This window comes from Aspergillus aculeatinus, assembly GCF_003184765.1.
Source record: "Aspergillus aculeatinus CBS 121060 unplaced genomic scaffold BO66scaffold_55, whole genome shotgun sequence".
NCBI classification, from domain to species: Eukaryota; Fungi; Ascomycota; class Eurotiomycetes; order Eurotiales; family Aspergillaceae; genus Aspergillus; species Aspergillus aculeatinus.
Window position 1 is genome coordinate 196,777 of NW_020291524.1, and position 21,036 is coordinate 217,812.

A 21,036-nucleotide genomic window follows, 5' to 3' on the forward strand; every position below is an offset into this window, starting at 1 on the left:
AGCTCGACGATCATCGGGGTTTCAGTTCAAGACGACGCTGCCACGACGCTGCCACGACGTCATTTCAGCTCTACTATAGGGCTGATCACTGTCACAGGTGTCAGAAGACAAAGGTTCAGTCGAGTAGGAGGTGCATGATCGTCCTATTGGAGGTGCAGTGCCATAGTCACATTTGTGTCACTATGAGAGTCATTGGAAAGTTCCAGTGGCTGGCGGGTGGCTGACTACTTGACGGGAATGGCACCGTAAGGCATCCACGGCAAGGAGATAGGCACCACCTAGAGATCTGGTGAGTTTCTGGTACAGGGACAGGAACAGTTGCTGCGTTCCAAACTGCTGACTCTGGTGCAATTAGTTGCAAGCTTCATGTTGAGCGCGAACGCATGACAACCTTCAATTACTTCATCAATGGCTTTGACTATCTTATCGGGGTCGGTCATTCATTCCATTGCTTCTACCGTCGTCGACACGCGGCCTGTGTGGGCTGTAGAATGAACCCTGACAATTCTCAAGGGGGCGGATAGTCATCTGGAATTCATGGCCTTACGCGGTGCATATGATAGTCGTCGTCATGGACTCGAGCCCTACTATACCATAATTGGACGGAAAAGGGACCGTTCGGCGTTAACAATTGCAAGACATCACCCGAACATCGAATACTGACAGTCTATGAGCAGCAGAGAATTAAGGTGGAGCGCGATGGGGTAGTTAGTGATCAGGCACTCGATTACTCGATCTCGATCACCCAGCACCCGATCTACTGGTGGTGAGATCCTTGAGCGGCGGGATGCAATGCCGGTAGCAGGTTTCGTGGGGTTTATGAAACGTGACAAAAGGGACGAGCCAATGCGTTCTCCAAACTCCACTAACAGTCTCCATCTTGCGGAGAAAAGAAGGAAAAGAAGGTGATTACTGTGGGGCTGCTTGCTTGGGAGGGGAGGGGCTTACGAATCAAAGCATTTACAAGGGCGCGGTAATGATATCAAGAATGCCGGGCAGGGCAAGGCTGTTGTTGGTCGCCACGCTCACTAAGCACTTCAGCAGTCAAGCACCGCACCGAGAAACGCCGCCCCAAACAACTTGCTCACATTCCACATGCGCGTCGATTGAGTTCAGCTCTGACGTTACAGCGGGGGGAGCTCTGCGATTCACAAGCTTGTCTGCATGCTTCAACCACGGACCACCACTGTGCAGTCCAAGGTTCGAGAAATGATGTTGACAATATCGATGGAATCGATCACAACACTGCTCAAATTTGGAATATCCAACCTTGGGGATATAAAGCCATCATGACCCGCTTGATCTGGGACTCTCAACTCCTCATGCACTGGACTGAACCCTAATCCCGTGTAACATCTTGAACACACTCCTGTTCTCTCAATGTCCTCCTCGGCTGAATTCTTCCGCATCCCCGCGGCGGTCATCCGTCGCACCGCACCTCGTCTCAGTTCCACTCTTGGCCCCCTGGCCAACCGACCGGCCATCCCAGGGAAACTGGCCGCAATCTCTCGGGGAAAACTCCAGCGTGAAACTGAATCTCAAACCCCAGACCTCCGTCGGTGTCTGGGTCACCACCACATCTTCCGTCGCTGCGTCGCAGCCGAAGAAGAAGACAACGCACGATATCGTCGCGAAACCTACGAAGAGGACGACGACGGAGAATACTATCAGCGCCACTCTACAAGCCGGCGCGACTCGGACTCCACTCCCATCCGCACCCAGATCACCAAGGCTGTCAAAGCCATGGTGCGGCGTCGCGATGCCGACAACAACTCCATGCCCGACAATGGTTTAGTGCGCATGTCCTCCCACCGTGCCTCAGAAAAACCACGACCCTCCGTCAAACACAGCCGCCATCATATATCCATGTTCGGCTTGCGACGGCTGATAGCCTCGCAGCAGACGACATTCCAGCCGCAAGCACAGGCTGTGGCTTAATAACATCGAGTCGTATGAGTCGTGGCCGAACAACCTCAACAACCCGCTGTCACGACTCGACTCGTGACACACTACATCCTTTTTCATTTTCCCAATTGAGGCGAAGCTTTGTTTATGTGACGATTCATGAATTATGAGTATGAAGTTATGTTTTGTGATTTACAATCAAATCCTTTGTATATATCCCAGTGTTTACGCCTGGGGATTGAAAGATAATATCGAGAGAACCAGATTTCAAGTAAGGTACTATTTACATCCAATGTTATTCTGACCAAGGATCAAACTCCGTACTACGCCACACTAATATACTATTTCCTCCCCGGTGCAAATATTCATTGCCACATGGATGTAAACTAAATTTAAAAGCTAAAAGCTTAATTGGCCGGGATTCTCCATCCAAGAACGGGCTCGAATATTACTCATGGTAAGCTAGCCAAGGCAAAGTAGCGAAGTCCAGTATCCTACATCTGAATACTCAACAAAGCGAAAGGTGAATCTAACCACAATATTGCCCATAGCTTGTGACTACCTAGTACACCTTATCAGTATGAAGACTTAAACCCCCGCCCCTTCCTCCCTTAAAAACCCCTCCCAATTCGCTCAGCTGGTCCACCCACTAGCATAGCAACCCGCATTCGCGTGTGTCAGGGGTGTATTAGTACAACAAATCACCGACGTCGATCAAACATCTATCCCATATAAGCCCATTGCGGAGCTTTCTTTTGTTGAGGGAGGGCGAAAGTTGTAGAGCATACCATACACTTCGCCGCATACTGTTGTACCACCACGCGTTGTGAGCACGCGATGGAATATGATAAGCAGCTGCCATGGTACATGAGCGGTGTAACTGCATCCGGAGACGGAGTTCTTCTCATGAGCTTGGTATCTTCTCGAATTCTGTTAGTGGGTCTGTCCGAGCGATCGAGCAGCAGGTGGACAACAAAGGGTTTCTTTGGTCTCGTTCAAGAGGCTCATGTTTTCCGGGTCGCTCATGCATTGTGTCTGTGGGTCGAGGGTTGATACGGGTCCAACAATCCCGGATTGAGCGGGCCTTTCTGACTCTTCATCCGGTCCTTCACTGCTTACAAAACATGACAAGGTAGCTGGAAGTACATGTGCATGGCAAATCCTAGCAGAAAGAGAAGAGCCGTCGTTATTGTACTACGTCCTTCTGCCGAACGAATGGTAATTCTATTCTCTTCCCGTCGCGGCAAATAGCCTCGCGCTGGCGGACTCCAACTGGTTGCAATTCCGGGGAGGGTGATGTCCCTTGGCTCCTAAGCATAACTCGCAGAAACGAAGGATGTGGATAATGAGAGAGCTAGCGATGAGGGTTGGAGCTACTGCTTAGTTGATGGTTTAAATCATCGGTAGGTGTTCACTACCATATCCCCATGTGGGTTAGCTTAGTGGTAACACTCTTATCATGTCATCGGCATTCCATTATCTGATTTGCTTTGGTAGACACGTAGGGCTGAACCTAATCATCCAGAAACAATCAATCTGTCCTCTCGCACATTGTTGAATTTGAAGAGCCATATGCTGAACGACTGTGAGAGTCGATCTCAATGCTAAACCAAGTCTTGTCTGATTGCAGGGGCACAGAGCCCTCTTGCTTTTGTGTTTAAGGTAGCCTTCCTGACGCTCAACCCCAGTTCTCAGGTTCATCTGATTGTGAGTCGGCGAACGTGATTGTGAATCGCTGGTAGCCTAGTTTTGAGGTAAGGGGGCCAGGCTCAAGGGCTAGACTGCACGATCTTATAACAGACCAGAAGATTTGCGTTGTGAATCTCCACTAGGGGGTGCGGGGCCCCTTTCTTCACAACCTTATTTTCGGGGGAGTTCTGGCGCCTGGATCGCTGCACGAGAGTGTCGCGTTGCGAGAATCATATAAAGGGAGCCCTGAACACTTCAACTTCCCCTGTACCCTTCTCTCTCTCGAACACACACTTAAACCACTACTCACTTCCAGTTTGAGAGTACAAGCGAAGGGGAAAAGATGAGAACTACAGTAGCTTTTCTTCTTACCCTCCTCGCCGCAATGACAGCAGCCATCCCCACCGCCACCGAGCGACTGGATATATGCGCCAGCATAGAGCTGACCTGCAATGCAGAGGTTCGTCACGGAAGAATAAGATATTTGGAGGGCACCTAGGCTAATTGGGATGTAGCAAGTCAAATGTGAAGACCACTTTGCGTATGAGGGAATCGACGCCTGCCCCGAGGATCCGTGGCGCAGTTGTCTGTGTGATCATGTCGGTAAACCCCTCCACATCTTTGCGGATGATCGTGCTGATGGGCGTCCCTTCTGGTCTACAGGTTGCTGAGCACTGCATGGTACGTACTACGTGACTAACGATTGTATAATTCAAGATCGCATCGTGTCTGTACTTACGCATTCACTTTCTCCCGCTGGGTTTTATAGAGCAGAGCGGGGTGTCTATAGATCCGGCGTGATCAGATTGAGGACGACCACAGACTACGTTGGGAGTATTATCTTAAATATGAAAGATAGGCAAAGAGTTGAGCAAGTCAGGCTTCAGTCTATTCGCTCTCATAACCACCCATATCAAATATCCCGCAGATGTAACCGAAAGTTCAGTACACCTTTTTTCTCGCGTTCTTCGGAACAGATGCGTCGGGACTGGGTGTGTTTGGCGCTTCTTCGATTTCTCGCGTTGGTTTGGGAAGAACAGTAGGCGAGTTGCACCAAAGGTGGTGCTTAGGGAGCATATCTTACCTGGTCAGGAGGAGACACGGAGTTTAGGAGCTATAAAGCCTCGAAATTGGATAGCTTCGTAAACCCTTTAGAGGAAGAGTAGTCTCCCTAGTAGGTTATGATGTTTGACTACAAAATGGGTAGACCAGTTATAGCCGGTAGCCTAGGCATCATTGCATTGTAAGGAAACTGTCTGTACAGTGTGTACATTACACTAGATTCTCACCTCGGCAAAAGTCCAGGTAAAATATGAATCTCTAGGTATGTTTAGCAAAGTAAAAAATGTATCCGAGATTGTTCGTGATGCTATATTACTTGCTTCTAGTACCCATCCTACTACATGCTACTACTCACCAATGGCCGGAGTCCGCGCTATCGCCGAAGGCGTGATTGAGCTCCCTCACCACCTCCGAATCAAATACCAATGGCTCTTCCCCCCTTCCGCTCTCTCCCAGGATTTGATCCAGACATGGCACAGCATAATGTTCCCTCCCGATCGACTCGGGTCCTTCTACCACTACTTCTAACAGCATTCCTCTTCTTCCTGGGCGAAAACATCCAATCAGGTCCACGCACCCAAATCTACGAGTCCATTCTGTGCGATCAGATTCTCCCAAATAATGCCACTACACCACTATCGAGCGCCAGATGCAAAGACAAAGATGTCCAAGAGGGATTGGCCTTCCTCAAGGGGACAGAGAGAGTTTTAGGGGCACTACCAAGTACTTCTTCCACCCCCTGTTCACCCCTCGCTCGGTATCCTGTGCTGACCTGCGACAGCCATCTTAGTGATTCCATGGAGTATCTTCGCCGAGCGATACGGCCGCTGTCTCTCCCTCCGACTAGCATTGTTCGGCGTCCTCTGTGAAGAAGCATGGAGTTTTCTGATATGCTGGTTCTCGAACACATTTCCAATCCGCCTCATTCTCCTGGCCCCTGTATTCGAAATCATTGGAGGTGGTCCCGGCATTGTCATCACCATGATCCACATCCTGGCTGCTGAAGCCGCCACGGAGGAGAAACGAACCACAACCTTTTTCTTCATTCGCGCCATGGCGATTGCAGCAGCCGTGCTGGCCCTACTCGGCAGCTCACTCCTTATGAGCCATCATGTCTGGGTGCCGTGGCTTTTGGGGTTATTCTGCCTTCTCCTTGCCATATTGACTACCCCGTCAGAGCTACACCCAGCCACTACCCAGAATCCTCCGGATGAGCACACAGCATTGAATCCCGGACAGTATCTTGACGACCATATGAGCACTGTGTCTCAGGAGAGTGGCTCCTCTATCAAGGAGCCCGCTAGTATAAGATCTCGTCTTGTCCAAACAACCCAACAACTCCACCAAGGGGCGAGGGTTGTGTATGGCAACACCTCGCTTGTCATTTTACTGGGGATGTCCTTCTTGGGCCAACTCGGGGAAGACTCGCTTCCCATGGCTCTACTCCTTTACATCTCGAAGAGATACAACTGGGAATTCGCTCAAGTATGTCTTTCAAGGGTTCTTATTCTGGTCGTCGTATGAATAAGCTAACAAACCCAACAGGCCAATTTCTTGTGGTCGTTAGGAGAGGCAGTTAGATTTGTGTGTCTTATCGTATTGCTCCCACGAATCAGCCGGATGCTTCTCTCGCGTGCTGGTTCAACTACCTCCAAGACGGATTTTGCAATTGCCCTTGCCAGTGCAACGATGCTCAGCCTGGGGACCTTGTTGCTCGGACTGGGTGTATCCATACCAATTTCTACCATAGGTATTATGCTTGCTCTCTCTACCTCTAGCCACATCGACTCATCTGGTAATCTGGTATATGCAGGGGTCATTCTGATATCCGCCACGGGAGGACTTAACTCGGCCCTGCGGTCGCTAGTGACCATGACGATTTCCTCCGAGGATATCAGCGTGGTGTATTCGATCTTCACGATCCTTCACGTTCTGAGCACCTCTTTGGCAGGACCAATCTATTCTGGTGCTTTCGCTCTGGGACTGCAGTTTGGGGTTGAGTACACAGGGCTCCCGTTCATTGTGGCTGCTGCTTTGGTTGGATTGTCGCTGCCAATGTTCTTTTTGGTTCGGCCGCGCCGTGATTACGAGTTGGTCACAGGGTGAATACATGGAGTATATATCAAAAAGAATTGGCTGTTCTAGCAATCTAAGCGAAGAGGCGACCGGCAAACAGGCAGGGAGCTGGTCGATACGATTTACTCTAGGAAATTTACGACCTGTTCACATCGAACGTCTTCGTCACACTGCCATGCAAAACAAAATCAAGCTTCCAAGCCCCCGAGCAGGTTTCTAATTGACGGTGCCGAATACAAATCCCAGCCACCAAGCGGCATCCAGCACGGATGGGATGATAAGCAGACAGCCACATCAGCGATCAACCCCGCATCCCACGCGCCAACTCACTCACCACCTCCACCACCACCACCCGATCACCCTGGCTGCTGAAACCAGCCTAACTCGCAGACTACTAGTACATCAATGTCAGGCAATATGCTTCCGTCCAATGACATGCAGAGATGGCGCAAGGCGAAACACCGTCCAGGTACCTTAGTCATTGATGTGGAGCGCAGCCATTGGCTCCACGATGTATGAACAGCTCATAAGGCAGGAACTGGGTTTCGTTTAGCACGACGGCTTTGGGGGGGGGGGGGGGGGGGGGGGGTATAAGCTGTCAAGGCTCCTCGTTCTGGAGTATGAGGAGAATATTCTCCGAATTCTACGGCAATTCTCGAGTACGAGGCTTTATTGGGGTCGGCATCTACTTAGCAAGCGAGCGACACTTGAGGTGAATTTGACGCTGCGAGCAACGCGACGAACCGCGCCTGAACAAAGCGAGTGACGAGAGAAGTACGACGACTAAGGAGAGCGCTACAAGTCGATCATCACGGAAACAAGATGGCTGTCCAAAGCAACGGCACGCATGGCCCATCCGTCCGATTCGCACCACCCAAATCAACCTCATCCTCATCAAGAATCAACGGTGATGACTCCGTGGAAGTAGAAGTGGAAGAATACGACCAGCCCGAATCCTCGTACGTGCGTCCCCGTTCTTCCCCAGAAACAAACCCTAACACCCCAGCCTCTAAAACACAGCCCCTACGAATCCCGCCGCGTGATCCTCCTCCTGGGCCCCCACGAACGCAAACACTCCGTGCCCGAGTACTACCTCCGCCAGTCCCCGATCTTCACCGACATCCTCAGCACGTACCCGCACTTCATCACCAAGACAGTCCCCTGCATCCCCCTGCCGGACGTCGACGACGACCTCATCCACACGGTCGTCCACTACCTGCACACGGGCAGCTACCAGACGCTGCGGCCCGCGGGGGGCAGCGACTGGACCAAGACCGAGTACCGGCGCAGCGTGCTCGTCTACGGCGCGGCGGCCCGCTACGAGCTGCTGGGCCTGCAGACCCTGGCGCGCAAGTACCTGCAGAAGCTGGACACCCACCTCAGCATCTTCGACGTGCTGGGCGTCGCCCGGAAGGTGTACGGGGGCGGCAAAGGGTCGACGATCCCGGACTACGACCCCTGGTTTTTCGAGGTCTATGTCCGCGGCAAGATGGCCGATGCCTTCGTCGAGGATCGCGATCTCTTCGAGCGCCCCCGGTTCCAGTATCTGCTGGGCGCGGAGACGGGGTTCGATCGGTTCTTGGTGCAGGCGCTGGTCTGGATCTACGAGGCGAGGATCGCGGAGTTGGAGAAGAGGGCCGTGCGAAATGGGGGTGGGGGTGGGTTGCAGCAGCGGGATGATAGGTATGAGGATCTGAGGAATGCCGGAGTGAGAGATGAGAGGAGTGCGGTCGTGGCCGGGTTGGAGGATATCGCGGAGGAGTATCCGGATGAGCGGACGGTGGCGTTGGATGAGATGGACGAGGTAGAGGGAGGAGGAGGGGTGTATGAGCGACAACATCTGGAAGCACATGCGGAGGACTTGATCGACGAGCGACCGCCGTCCAGTGCCCATGTCTCGGAGGGGTATCCTGTGTCCGTGGCGGAAGAACCGATCGAGGATTTTCAAGACACCCATACTACTGCTGCCGCTGCCGCTGCCGCTGGCTCTCGCACCGAGGAATACGGAGAAGAGCTCCCAGCCGAGAGATACACGCCCATCGAGCAGCCGATTAAAGAGGAGGAGCCCATCCCTCACGACGCCGCCGCCGACGACGACGATGATGACAGATACAACCGTGCTGAACCGCTCGAGCCCGCCGCAGATGACACCTGGAACGGGTGGGGGAGCTGGGCAGCCCGCACGAGGGAATGGGGCTACACGACGGTCATCCACGAGGAGGAGCCTGCAGCCACAGACCCCGATCCCATCGCCGAGAAAGACCCCCTCCCCGAGCCGGTGGCAGACGAGCCGCTCCCGGATTACGCCGAGGTTCAGCAGCCGGTGGTGGTGTCGGAGGACCACCCCCACGCCCACCAGGAGAATCAGAGCCCCCTGGAGAGCGGCAAGAAGAAGGACCGCAAGAAGGACCGCAAGAAGCGGAGCACCATGAGCCGCACGCGGGCGCTGTTTTCCTCGGCGGAGGAACAGCCGCGCGAGCAGGCGGTCTTCTGACGTGCAAATAGAACAGTATGTACATAAAGGGCGTTATTCCTAGACTGTGGTTGTTGCCGGGGCTTGGGTACTGTTGATTATATCTTTTGTGCAGTATTAGGAAGGGCTCGAAGTTTCGTTTGCGTTTGTTATACTGCAGTGATGTCCTGGAGAAATTATCGTTGATACTCATGGCGGAGCCGTTTCATGCGTGAGGCATTGCGGGTGAAGGGCGTTCTGATATACTCCAGTGACCGTGTCAGGAAGTATGCCCTCGCGTACTTGTTCGAGATCATCAAGTCTCCAATGCATTGCATGCAGACTGTGTCAGAGCTTCGGATGATCATAACCATCTAGAAGTGTATTTGAGCAAGGGTTCTCCAATTCGGGGTAAGGATGCTCGGGTGGATGAAGATGGGTGCGGTGGCGCTGCAACACTAGATTACAGTTAGGTTTTCAGAAGTGGGACCATCTATAAAGCCCCGGGCTTGAGCAGTGACGGAAGGTTACAGGAGGCCCTCGGGGGTAGGAAATTCCAAAGATAGGTGCATCGGGTCTCCTTTCGGCATCTCACCCACCTTGGGTGCCTTGCTAATACAGTGTTTCAGAAGAGCACGCCGGGTCTCGCCGCAGTCTGGCGTCAACTACTAGCTTAGCGCTAATGTTAACTAGCACTGGCATATTCCTTGCAAGCCTGACCACTTGAACAAAAGATTGCAGCATGCCCGCAGCTACGGCGCTTACAGACATTATCTGATTCGCAAAACGAATTGTTGCCACGTAATCAACCCCTCAGCATTGATTGTGAATCCAACGCGCTGATTGCATGCCAGCAAGGCACCGCCTCGCGGAATCATATATTAAGTTACTAGCAAACCTTCGGTCACCGGTGCGAGCACTGTACAGTACAGCACAAACCATGATTTGAATATGGCCGACCCGCTGTCACCCGTTGCCAGTGTCATTGCCGTTGCCGCCGCCGCCGCACAGATATGCAAAGCGATTTCCCGCTTGCGGGCCTTTGGCGAAGTACCCGTCCGGGTTTACGCCTTGCGAAATGAGATCACAGATCTCGAGATAGTACTTCGTCAGGTCGCATGCTTGCTGCAACAGGATGCCTCCCAATCAGCCCCAGACCAAGAATCATTGCACCAGCTACTGGCGCGGACCAAGGGTCGTCTCGCGGACCTTGCAAAGGCCCTGGAGCGTGTGGGATATGCATGTGCCAGAGGCAAAACCAAGATCATCAGTAAAACTGCCATCTGGCTCAGGGAGAAGGAACTCTTTGACGAGTTTCACACTGACATAGGAGCCGCCAAAGCAAGTCTCAATGTTCTCCTGGGTGCCTCGAACTCGTACGTACTAATAAGTCTCATTGGTGGCCGTCATTCCATTTCTTTCCCCTGGACTCATCACATGATTAGGCGTGATCTACAGCAGATCCTACTCGAGCTCCGTCAGGTCTCTGTCTTGACTTCAAATGGTGGTCAGCTACAGGAATCTTACATCCACACAGTGAACCAGGCTCTTGAGGATCATCAGGCTGCAATCCATACTCGAATGGACCAACAATATCAGGGCTTGAACAACCGTCTTGAAGAACTTGGCCAGCTTTTACTTACAGAAAAGCTGCCAGCGGGGCAGTTACCTGGTTACAGCCAGCCATCGCCTGACAAGGAAAGTACTGGATCATCTCATCAGGAGATGCTCCGGGTTCAATTCTCTCATTCATTCTCTTGTCGAAGCTGTCCCTGTGTTTGTCATAGAAAGCAAAAGGCGAGAATGACAATTCCAGGAGTCATGGAGAGTCTATTTGGTAAGATATTTGTGGGCTATACGGGTCTACCCGTGCTCAAGAAGCGATGTGATTTTAGAGGTTGCAAAGATCAACAGACACCCGCCGTCACAATGGAATATTGGCTGCCCTGGTGGTTTATGTCGATGAATTTGAGGTTCTACCTCAGAGACCTCGCAGGCCAGGGGCCACAGCTACAGTTATCGACCTCAAGGAGAGTACCAGATAATGCTCAGTCAGTCATCTTCGCCATGCAAGGGAACATTGAGGGCCTCAAGTACCTTTTCAGTGAAGGCTTAGCAACCCCAAGGGATGTCAGTAACTCCAGGGGGTTTACTTTGGTGCGAGTAAGTCGGTGACACAAATTCCTATGACACACAGGATGCTAAGAAAAGGTTTAGTGGGCGCTTTATGGGGGAATGCATCAGTACGAAACTGTTCAGTTCTTGATTGGCCAAGGGGCTATTGTGGATGAAGAGTAGGTGAATCTACTACAATAGCCAGACTTCCCACTTACAAGTCTCAACAGCTCATATGATAACGTCTGGGACTTCATCTTCCGCGGTAAATGCAACGATAAGGAAGAGAGAGCCCTGCGCTGTATCACAGAAGATGGTGATAATGAGTGGTTCAGAGAGCAGAACTTCCCTCTAATCCATCGGATTATCTTTGGTCTGTCTTCGCATCCCTTGACCACAGAGCTTGAGGAAAACCCACATGCTGTCCACGCCACAGATATACAAGGACGCACGGCGCTGGATTGGGCAACAGCCAGGGCCCAATTAGAGGACGTCCGTACCCTTTTAAGATATGGTTCGGACCCCAACAGTATGGACATGACAGGCAGAACAACTGTACTCCATGCAGTCGACAGTCATAATATCCCCTGTTTACGTCTCATCCTCGAAGCCGGCGGTGACCCGAACCCCAGGTTGCCGAAGGGAGTCTTCCGAAGCAGTCCCCTGACGGCCGCGGGGTTTGCAGGACTGCCCGATATGCTCAGACTTCTTCTTGAATTTGGCGCGAAACCCAACGCCTGTAATCCGGAGGGGTTGACAGCATTGCACTCAGTCGCTCGCACTGGCAACGTCGACTGCGCCGCTGTGTTGCTACAATTTGGAGCAGACCTAGGCGCGACGTCTAGCAATGGAATCACCCCATTGTCAACTGCGATCATTCACAATAACCATCAAATACTGCAACTATTCGTTAGCTGCCGCTATGATTACTTAACCATAATCCGCCTGAAAGGTACTCTACCTGTCAACACCGACATCCGGACGAGCCAAGGACCATGGTTCGGGTTGAATAGCTCACTAACAGTTTGTCAGGCTCCCAGTTGCTCTCGCTTGTCGCGGAACATGCAGACATCGGCACTATGTTGATACTCGCGTCATCTCATCCTTTGCGGCTCTTCCACGGACTGGACCCCGAAACTTTGTCTACGGGCCGAGCTATATTGCAAGCGCGCCATGACCACGACGAAAAGCTCTCAGAAGCCTTTGAGGGCCTGATCAGCATCGCTCAATCAGAGGATGATGACAGCGGATCAACAGAAACTTTCATGGAGTCTCACCTCTTTGTCTCTGCTAGGTCGTCATTCCATTCTGAGCTTGCAGAGGCTATAACCGGCCTCGATTATACCAGTTTCCGCTTTCAAGATTTCGAGGACGGTGAGAACGAACTCCAAGACACCGTGCTCGAATCTGATATCTGTTACGAACCCGTACAAATTACTGTTGAAGCAGAAAGTGGGACACATCTTGTATGAAGTTCCAGCACGCTTGTTGTGTCAGATCTCAACGTCAGAGAGGACCTGAGACCTCGATGTCTTTGAGCGCAGTGCCGCATGGACCTAGTATACACATATTGCTCATCAGCAGACCCACCAGCTTGCATTATCAGGAGTACCGCGTAAGCTGCATCGAACGCAGACTGTTAATCAAACATCAAAGCTAGAAGTATGAGAAAGAAGTAACAAGGAGACTTGATTAACGCTTTATGCTCTCATTCTTACTGCCACAAGCGAGATGTCTCAAGACAGACTCGGATACAGGGTCTACTGGCGCAAAAGGAGCTAATAGCTTAGTGTCAGCATTATGTAAACAATAGACGCATGTAAACGACAACCCCTCGTTCCGACCCCTCATGCGACTGACCTTCCGATCCAGAAACGGAGAAGACCCCAGAACACATTCTACAGGCCAGCGACATAATCTGCAGTTCAAGTAGAAAGGACTCTACCTCTCAGCGGCACTGTACTGTACTACACCTTCATACGGCCCCCGACCCACCATGTCTGATCTAGATTCCACCACACCTCGAGTATTCCTCATCCGCCATGGTGAGTGATACTCATTGACAGCTTTGCTTCTTGTCTCGCGTCGCAGACCTCCTAACCTTTGAAACATCAGGAGAGACCGAGTGGACCAAGAACGGCCGCTACACCGGCACCACCGAGCTGGAGCTCACCCCGAAGGGTGTCGAGCAGGTCACCCAGACCGGGTCCCAGCTGATCGGACCGGGGCGACTGATTGATCCCGCCCGGATCGCCCGCGTGTGGGTGAGTCCGCGCCGGCGGACGCAGCAGACCTTCCGGCATCTGTTCCAACCACCCGGGCGGCACAGGGGTACCGTCGACGAGCGTCTCGTCACGTGCACAGAAGAGCTGGCCGAGTGGGACTACGGGAACTACGAGGGCTTGAAGGTCGCTGAGATCCGATCCGCCCGCAAAGCGCGAGGGTTGGACCAGCGGAGGGAGTGGGTTATCTGGGAGGATGGGTGTGAGGGCGGGGAGTTCGTGATCTTTTATTTCTTCCCCCGTCAATTGTGATCTTGAGAATCTTGCTGACTGAGAATTTTGCACCAGGTCGGCGCAACAGGTGACGGATAGGCTCGACGGTCTGATTGGGCGGATTCGAGAGCTGCAGGGGCCGTATATGGACGGCTCAAAGGCTGTGGATGTCGTTCTGGTATGATTCCTCTATGAGCAGGAAGCAAAGACAGGCATTATACTCGAGTTGAGCTGAGTATGCTGACTATTTTAGGTCTCTCATGGTCTTGTTCTGCGAGCTTTTGTGAAAAGGTGGCTGAATTATTCTTTGAGCACGCCGCTGCCAATGATGTTGTCGCCTGGTGCCATCGGGATTCTCAGGTATGCGTGGGCTGTGCCTGAATGCACACGATGGGGGAATGTTGACAATTTCCTTTTCCACTAGTTATAAGAACCACGACATCAACGAGCCTGGCTTCTATATCGGCATGTCGCTTCCGTAGCAGGAGCGGGCAGCGAGCACTAGCGTGTTCAAAGGTTGTCTCGAGTTAAGGATACGATACTCGCGAAGACTGGCTTTACACGAGTGGTGCAAATAGGTAGTGTTTTGACGTGGACTTGGATGGCAGCTTCCAACCATAGTGCCATGGTACGATAGTAGGTTGGATTACTATAGCTCCAAGCTAGCTAGTTCTCAAGCTCAGAAGTCTTTTGGAAATACCAAATATGATAGCATTAATACAGTCACTCTATACAATCTAAGCACGAGTGAAAGAAGCGATAAGATAAGGAAGCCCACTAAGCCCAATCCGGCCAACCATCAAAGAAATGGAAAGCAGCCCAGTGATGTCCGTCGCGATCCATCCCCGTCCAATCCAACAACCAACAACCTCAGCAATTACCAAGGCCTCCTCTCCAACCTCCTCGCCAACCTCCTCGCCAACCTCGAAACTCTCCCATCCAATCTTCCACCAGATTATCAACAACAAACCCAACCCAAAATGCCCCAACCAACACCCCCACCACCAACAGCACCCGCAACAAAAGCCCACCCCCACCCAGAAAGCCTGACCTTCACACAAAAGAACCAAAACATGACCAAACTCCCAAAATGTACGCCTATCCCTCTCCCTGATCCCCAACTCCCTTGAACCAAATCCATCCCCTACCCTCCCGGCTCAACCTCAAAGCTAACCCTCCCCCTTCCGCAGACGCCAAAATCACCAAACGCCCCATCCCGCACCCCGCCCCGTCAACACCATACACGGGCTCCAACGTCCCCAAAACCATCTACGTGTCGACGACCACCCCCAAGATGAGCGTCGTGACGCGCGTCCGGAAGCTGCTGCGGCAGGCGGAGAAGCGCGCCACCGCGGGGTTGCACTCCACGAAAGGGGGGCGGCAGCACCACGGCGGGAGAACGCAAGCGGAGCGCGTGGCGCAGGTGCAGGAGGCGCTGCGGCGCGAGGAGGTGCATGTCAAGGCGACGGGGCGGGCGATTGCGAAGGCCGTGGCGGTGGGCGAGTATCTGCGGGAGGCGGCGGGGGGTGGGGAGTTTCGGGTGACGGTGACGACGGGGAGTGTGCTGGTTGTGGATGATGTGGAGGTCGATGAGGCCGCTAAGAAACGGGTGGTGGAGGGGGCGGAGAGGATGAGGAGGGAGGTGGAGACCGGGGTGGAGGAGGGGAGTGGCCGGGTTTTGTCGAAGGCGGCGATTAAGAAGAGGAGGAGGGCTGTGAGGGGCTTGGGGTCGGTGGTTAAGGGTGAAAAGAGGGAGGGAGAGGGGGAGGGGGAGGGGGAGGGGAAGGGAGAAGGGGCTTTGGGGGAGAAGGAGGAGGGAGAGGATGAAGAGGAGGAATTGCCCGAGTCGCGGACGAGGTGGGTTAATATGGTGGATGTTGTGGTGGGGCTGAAGTAGGATTCCTTGCTGGGTTGGGAATGATGAAGAATAATTCGAGACAATGGTGTTGATGACGAATGGAGCATCATCGGGGACATAACCACAACTATCCTGGGTGCTTCGGGTGGAAAGGTTGCCTATCGTCAAACCACAGATACAGAGGCGTCAAGCCAAGGCCCCGAACACTCCAAGCTGAAGTGTGCTGTCCAGCAACAGACGATGGCATACCAGCTGCGCAAAAGAGACAGCAAGACATGCTGACTCCTTGCGATTACCCCAGATCAGATATCTATCAGCAGACTATACAAGTCGCAGGCCATACTACAGCTACAGCCACAGCTGCAAGACTTCCATATGTTCAATCCATTCGCACCTCTAGGTGAACCAGCTTGTAAGAAGAAATATACAGGAAGGACCGTGGGAGAAAGTTAAGTATTCATCGCGCTGAAACTCAAGGAAGTAATGCTATGTAGACTAATACACAAAGGCGGGTATGCCTTACATGACCTGCTTCTGCCCATGATAAGAAAAGAAAACATTAACAGGAAATAAACCACTGCAGCCAGGGATTCGTTACTGGGTCAACAGGGCGCCAACGAAGAGATGATATCTAACAACTGAAAGGCAAGCGAGAGTCATGCAGGTTATGCAAAACAACAACTGCATATAATGGGGCCGCAAGAAAGGGCAAGTATAGAGAGAAGAAAGAAACCCACAGCCAACGCAGAGACCTTGTGAAGCGTTGGATCAGAGTACACGGTGAGAGAAGGGGGTCAGAACTAGAAATCACTATGACGGGAGTAGAAAATGGGCACAGTAAGGATTGGATGGTGGTAGACCAAAAGGTCTCCAGGGTGCAATAACAACGGGGGTGAAAGGGACCTTTTCGAAATAAACCAACAATTCAAGCCATTCGCTCAAAACAAACATAACATGGTGGCAGGAGATTGTTCATTTATCCATCTTCTGCCAGCCATTCAGGTAGGCCATTAATCCGACCCCTAGAAGCACGACTCCCAGCATTGACGCAAATGGACTGGATTGCTCCAGAACGTCATGTCGGCGAGGCTGCGCGGCCAGTTTGGAATCTGCAGTGTCATCTTCTTTCATGCGGGGTGATGCAACAGGCTGCAGTCGTGGGTCGCTAGGCTCGGAAGCATCTTTCTCGATGGCATTCTCCGCCTTGGTAATCGTGGTGTCAGGAACATGGCTTGTTCCTGAAGCCTCCATCTTGGCATCGCTCTCGGCACGCTCCGCGCGCTCTCGTCGTAATGTCTCAATCATCTCCGCCAGGGACTTGCGTGCTTCAGCCGTTTCACTTTCCGCATGTTGGGCCTGTTCTTTGAAGATCGTCACTTGCTTCTTCATTTCTTCCATTTCCTGGATCATCGTTTCCAGACGATGTTGAAGATCCTCGGTGCGAATGACCGCGGAACCCGCCTGCTCTACCTCGGTCGCAATTTCCGCGGCAACTTCGGCAGCAGGCTCTTCTACCGACTTATCCATCGGCGCAGTTTGTGTGGTCTCGTGATCAGCGTCGCTGCACACCGAAGTATCATGCGTACCATTTGTGACGGTCCGCATCTCCAAAGTTCTAGCCTTTTCTTCGGCGGATTCGCGAGCCGATCGCTCTTGAAGCAACATGGCTTCTAGTTCCTTGACACGGGCGCCTTGGGTGTCAAGCTCCCGTTTGGCGGATGACAATGCTTCAATCAGGGAAAGGATTTGACTGTTATCACGACTGACAGGCGAGCTGCCACCAAGCTTGGGTTTCTCGGTATCGGAACGCTTCAGAGGGGAGAGAGAGTCTGTGCCATTTCGAGGTAGAGCGTCCGGCTTCTCAGGGAGCGGTTGCTGTGGAGGAGGTGCGGGAGGCTCGGAAAACCGTGAGAAAGAGTCTACACGAGGGATTTTGGGTCTGCCATTGATTGCGCGAGCGGCATTGGTATCGGGCGGCGAGTGCTTCGCCTTTTCTTTCTCGGGCTGACCGGGTTTCATCAGAGTCGTCAGGAACTCATCCGTCTGCCGGAGCTCCTGCGATTGCTGTTTCGCCTGTTTCATTTCGCTCTGGTGTTTTGATTAGCCTCGGTCGGCCCCGAAAAGAACAAAGTCACCTACCGTGAGTCGCTTGACCACTTGCTCTATTGAGATCGGCGAATTCCAGTAGTTCATTTGACGCTGTTGCTGCATCGCATTGAACTGACTACTCGCTGCGCTTTGTACACTGCGATTGCTCATGGTACTACCTGACCGACCGCGAAGCTGTAGCATAGGCTGGGTGAGTGGCGACGGAACAAGGCCATTGCCAGCCGAAGGATCCAAGTCGCCGAGCGTCAGGTCGAGTATGTTGGGAATAGACGCATAGATACCCGCATGCTCGACCTTGGCGGACACCTTGTGGTGGACAATCGTCTTCTGATCTTCGCTAACAATATCTATTCCGAGTTCTAAAGTGTCGTTCTCGCGCAACTCATGAGGATCGGATTCGCGGTTCTCCTGGGACAGGCGCTTTCCGTTCACGAATGTACCATTGGACGATTTTACATCGCGGATCCAGATCTTCCCGTTCTTATCGGCCCAAATCTCAGCGTGCTGCCGTGATAGCACCTTCGAGTCGAAAAAGCCATTCACTGGAGTGGGCACTGTCTTCGCATTGGTCTGTCGGCCAATGCGTATCAGCTCCGGGTAAAAAGGCACGGTGATTTGTTTCTTCTCGAAAGTGCCGTTGATGGGCAAGAGGGTCAAGATCGCAGGCGGGTCGCCCTGTGGCACGCTCCCAGCGCGGAGGCCATTTTGTTGCTGGGAGAGTTGGAGCATATGCTGAGACGGAACAATGGATGACGGCTGATGGACCGCGGACAAAGCGCCAGGGCCGGAAGAAAAGGCCGGCATGGCTTGAGAAGAAGGTGGAATGCCCCGTAGGGACTGCGGTTCGGAATTAGAGGTATGCCAGAGATTTCTCGAGGGCTTCTTCTTGCCCCAGGTATTTGTGGGCGCAGATTGTGCGGGGCCCGAGTTCTGTTCAGTGAGAGCCACTGTAGTTGAGGCGGAGCCGTTGGATCGGAGGGATGACGAAGAATTCGATCTCTGAACGGTCTTTCGAGGCATAAATGTCCGAGACACTTCTTCCGCATCCATTGAAGAAAAAGCACCTTGTCCTCCGTTACCAGTATCGAACCATCCCATGCGAGGCCCCGTTTGCACACTAGGTGGTGATGCCACAGCAGTCATGGAGAAGGATCACCGGAGGGAGGCGCTAAGTGTTGTGAATTATAGCTCGGTGGGTTTATCACATAGGCGCTCGTCCGGTCAACGGTGACTGCAACAAGGGCAAGAGAGAATATTCACTCGGGCGACAATCAGCAGCTGCAACTCGTCGCGACAGATCCTCGAGGTGAAAGAGATGCAGCGATGGCTGGCGCGCCGACAAAAAAAATGGCTGTTGTAACCCAATACGACTGTTGGGAGAGGAGGTCACGTTAGCAATTATTCCCGGACACCTTCGATAAACATCAAAGCCCCTTCGGAGTCGAGGCAGCAACGGCAGGCGATGGGCCCCCTTAGCCCCTCTCTATTATAAGATAGATCACATTGGACTTACCAGTGTTTCACTCGTACAAAGGGCCGAGATCAGATTAAAGTGGGTTTGGGCGGGAGATTTAGAAAAGCGCTGGGAGGAGACCAGGGAGACGTCAAGGTCTTGGCCCAACCCGAGGAGCGACCGGCAGAAGCAACGGTCCAGCGAAGGGAGAGGATTCTAAGGAGCAGGAGCAGGTAAAAAGAGGGCACACGCAGGACGGAACTGCCGCCGTGCATAGGCTCTGAGGCCGTCGAGGAATATGAATCGACACACTAGAATCAGACGGGTTTGCGACCAGATCCCATGGGTGTGGTAACCGGGCGACTGAAGCGGGAGCGAGCGAGAGGGAGAGCCCACAGCATCATCAGCTCACGGACTTCCTTCTCCTCCTCCTCCTTCTCCTGCTCTTCTCCCCTAACCTCCACCCGCCTCAGGCTTCTATCACGTGAGGCAGCACGTGTGGCTTATGTCATCTCCCGGCGAAGAGAGCGTGCCGAATCAGGCAGGCGGTATCACGTGGTAGGCATCGCCTGAGCCTCGGGGCTTTGCCGGGCATGCGCTGGAGCTTCGCTTTGCATCTCGACGCCGGCAGTGTCTTCGTGCTCTCGTGTACTGTACCCTTGACCTCTTCTATTCTTCTTTACCTCAGTTTTAATTTCTTTTCTTTCTTCATCATGCCTGTTGTTGCTGGTCCCCCTCAGGCCCACGGCCCCAACACCTTCGAGAAGAGTAAGTCTCAGACAATCCGCAGTACAAGTGGACCTATGCTCCAGGCTTCTATGAGCATGTGCTAATGATTTATGCAGTGAAGATGGGTGCTTTGATGGGATCCAGTAAGCCTTACTTTTCCTGACCTACCAAAACCACTAGGGTTGGGAGCTAAACATCATCACTCGCCAGCTGTCGGTGGTATCATGGGCTTCATCATCGGTGAGTATCCATGCGAAGGCGTCAAAAACTGTATCAGCTAACAAGCCCCAGGCACCGTCACTATCTTCCAGTATGGAGCCGGTCCCAACGGTGTCTTCCGCACCCTGGGTAAATACATGCTTGGTTCGGGTGCCACTTTCGGGTATGTGGTTGGACTATACCTAGATTTTTTTTTCTAGTCGACATCAGTCAACAAATCAATGCTAACGAGCTCTGTGTCAAACAGCCTCTTCATGTCCATCGGTAGCGTCATCCGCACCGAGGGTCCTTACAATGACGCCTGGCTCCGCGCTCGGGGCCCCCCGATGATGCTCCCCCGCCAGAGCCCCCTCCGTCCCATGCGCGAGTAGACCACCCGAATACCCTTGAAAGAATTGTGGGAAGCGGAAAAGGAGCGATGATACGAGGACGAGGAGCGAGCAGATTGTACAATAGCTATACTGAATGACGGTTTCTGCGGATCACGGCAGTTATTTTGATCGCAGCTTTCCGGCGGTTTTGAGAATACTCGACTCGCTTGCTGAGCCAGAGAGCAGACAGAGAGAGCCCTGGACGCGGACTATATTGTGTACATAGGTGGAAGCTGAGGTGCTTCGGAGCCGCCTCGAGTCCAGGAAAGCCCTGCGATGTATCTTGGCGTTTATAGCACGATTGGGTAAATTTAATGGACGGTCATGAATGATGACGACAGAGATATCTTGTATGGTCAGCGGAAAGCACAAACGCGACTTTGACTGCGTGGTTCTATGTAATAATGGTCTATTGAGCCCCAAGATCCACCACTCTATGTCTCTAAACCCAAAAATGAAATCGCTAAAGGAGATCGCTCCCGCTATATACAGCGCACCTACAA

General features: G+C 52.7%; 8 protein-coding genes across 8 annotated transcripts; 7 read left to right on the forward strand and 1 right to left on the reverse strand.

The window, feature by feature from the left end:
• Positions 1-1,380: 1,380 nt before the first annotated feature.
• On the forward strand, positions 1,381-1,758 carry BO66DRAFT_290047 (uncharacterized protein; the record flags this gene model as incomplete). Its single annotated transcript, XM_025643164.1, has 1 exon — positions 1,381-1,758. A coding segment is annotated over one exon (378 nt), but the record flags the coding sequence as incomplete, so codon positions are not given.
• A 3,368-nt stretch (positions 1,759-5,126) lies between these two features.
• BO66DRAFT_332605 (uncharacterized protein) lies at positions 5,127-6,762 on the forward strand (the record flags this gene model as incomplete). Its single annotated transcript, XM_025644141.1, has 3 exons — positions 5,127-5,379; positions 5,438-6,141; positions 6,202-6,762. 3 exons carry the CDS (start codon positions 5,127-5,129, stop codon positions 6,760-6,762), a joined length of 1,518 nt encoding a protein of 505 aa, XP_025499831.1.
• A 792-nt stretch (positions 6,763-7,554) lies between these two features.
• Positions 7,555-9,226, forward strand: BO66DRAFT_442555 (uncharacterized protein; the record flags this gene model as incomplete). Its single annotated transcript, XM_025651438.1, has 2 exons — positions 7,555-7,691; positions 7,753-9,226. 2 exons carry the CDS (start codon positions 7,555-7,557, stop codon positions 9,224-9,226), a joined length of 1,611 nt encoding a protein of 536 aa, XP_025499832.1.
• A 1,455-nt stretch (positions 9,227-10,681) lies between these two features.
• BO66DRAFT_192920 (uncharacterized protein) lies at positions 10,682-11,656 on the forward strand. Its single transcript, XM_025642466.1, has 2 exons — positions 10,682-11,347; positions 11,402-11,656. Exons 1-2 carry the CDS (start codon positions 10,766-10,768, stop codon positions 11,480-11,482), a joined length of 663 nt encoding a protein of 220 aa, XP_025499833.1. The 5' UTR covers positions 10,682-10,765; the 3' UTR covers positions 11,483-11,656.
• A 1,511-nt stretch (positions 11,657-13,167) lies between these two features.
• BO66DRAFT_395016 (histidine phosphatase family protein) lies at positions 13,168-14,506 on the forward strand. The gene is made up of 5 exons (XM_025648127.1): positions 13,168-13,344; positions 13,415-13,796; positions 13,870-13,972; positions 14,048-14,154; positions 14,219-14,506. The coding sequence occupies exons 1-5, from the start codon at positions 13,296-13,298 to the stop codon at positions 14,274-14,276; spliced, it is 699 nt and encodes a 232-aa protein (XP_025499834.1). The 5' UTR covers positions 13,168-13,295; the 3' UTR covers positions 14,277-14,506.
• A 150-nt stretch (positions 14,507-14,656) lies between these two features.
• On the forward strand, positions 14,657-15,691 carry BO66DRAFT_382427 (ribonuclease P subunit p20 family protein; the record flags this gene model as incomplete). The annotated part of the gene is made up of 3 exons (XM_025646009.1): positions 14,657-14,886; positions 14,985-15,526; positions 15,611-15,691. Exons 1-3 carry the CDS (start codon positions 14,775-14,777, stop codon positions 15,689-15,691), a joined length of 735 nt encoding a protein of 244 aa, XP_025499835.1. The 5' UTR covers positions 14,657-14,774.
• A 649-nt stretch (positions 15,692-16,340) lies between these two features.
• Positions 16,341-19,063, reverse strand: BO66DRAFT_192945 (putative cytoplasm to vacuole targeting Vps64). Its single transcript, XM_025642467.1, has 2 exons — positions 17,792-19,063; positions 16,341-17,740 (listed from the first exon to the last, which is right to left on the reverse strand). The coding sequence occupies exons 1-2, from the start codon at positions 18,902-18,904 to the stop codon at positions 16,625-16,627; spliced, it is 2,229 nt and encodes a 742-aa protein (XP_025499836.1). The 5' UTR covers positions 18,905-19,063; the 3' UTR covers positions 16,341-16,624.
• Positions 19,064-19,878: 815 nt separating this feature from the next.
• On the forward strand, positions 19,879-20,968 carry BO66DRAFT_395019 (MGR2/ROMO1 family protein). The gene is made up of 5 exons (XM_025648128.1): positions 19,879-19,982; positions 20,060-20,086; positions 20,154-20,183; positions 20,235-20,325; positions 20,410-20,968. Exons 1-5 carry the CDS (start codon positions 19,928-19,930, stop codon positions 20,531-20,533), a joined length of 327 nt encoding a protein of 108 aa, XP_025499837.1. The 5' UTR covers positions 19,879-19,927; the 3' UTR covers positions 20,534-20,968.
• The last annotated feature ends 68 nt before the right edge of the window (positions 20,969-21,036 follow it).

What these genes read in the sequence shown, in the direction of transcription:
- BO66DRAFT_192920 (XM_025642466.1), top strand. Translation starts at nt 10,766, where the DNA reads ATGGACCAACAATATCAGGGCTTGAACAACCGTCTTGAAGAACTTGGC. An exon ending in GGGGGTTTACTTTGGTGCGA is followed by an intron (nt 11,348 to 11,401) that starts GTAAGTCGGTGA and finishes GAAAAGGTTTAG; the next exon opens with TGGGCGCTTTATGGGGGAAT.
- BO66DRAFT_395016 (XM_025648127.1), top strand. Translation starts at nt 13,296, where the DNA reads ATGTCTGATCTAGATTCCACCACACCTCGAGTATTCCTCATCCGCCAT. An exon ending in AGTATTCCTCATCCGCCATG is followed by an intron (nt 13,345 to 13,414) that starts GTGAGTGATACT and finishes TTGAAACATCAG; the next exon opens with GAGAGACCGAGTGGACCAAG. An exon ending in AGGCTGTGGATGTCGTTCTG is followed by an intron (nt 13,973 to 14,047) that starts GTATGATTCCTC and finishes TGACTATTTTAG; the next exon opens with GTCTCTCATGGTCTTGTTCT.
- BO66DRAFT_192945 (XM_025642467.1), bottom strand. Translation starts at nt 18,904, where the DNA reads ATGACTGCTGTGGCATCACCACCTAGTGTGCAAACGGGGCCTCGCATG. An exon ending in AAGTGGTCAAGCGACTCACG is followed by an intron (nt 17,741 to 17,791) that starts GTAGGTGACTTT and finishes TCAAAACACCAG; the next exon opens with AGCGAAATGAAACAGGCGAA.
- BO66DRAFT_395019 (XM_025648128.1), top strand. Translation starts at nt 19,928, where the DNA reads ATGCCTGTTGTTGCTGGTCCCCCTCAGGCCCACGGCCCCAACACCTTC. An exon ending in CCCCAACACCTTCGAGAAGA is followed by an intron (nt 19,983 to 20,059) that starts GTAAGTCTCAGA and finishes TGATTTATGCAG; the next exon opens with TGAAGATGGGTGCTTTGATG. An exon ending in GGTTCGGGTGCCACTTTCGG is followed by an intron (nt 20,326 to 20,409) that starts GTATGTGGTTGG and finishes TGTGTCAAACAG; the next exon opens with CCTCTTCATGTCCATCGGTA.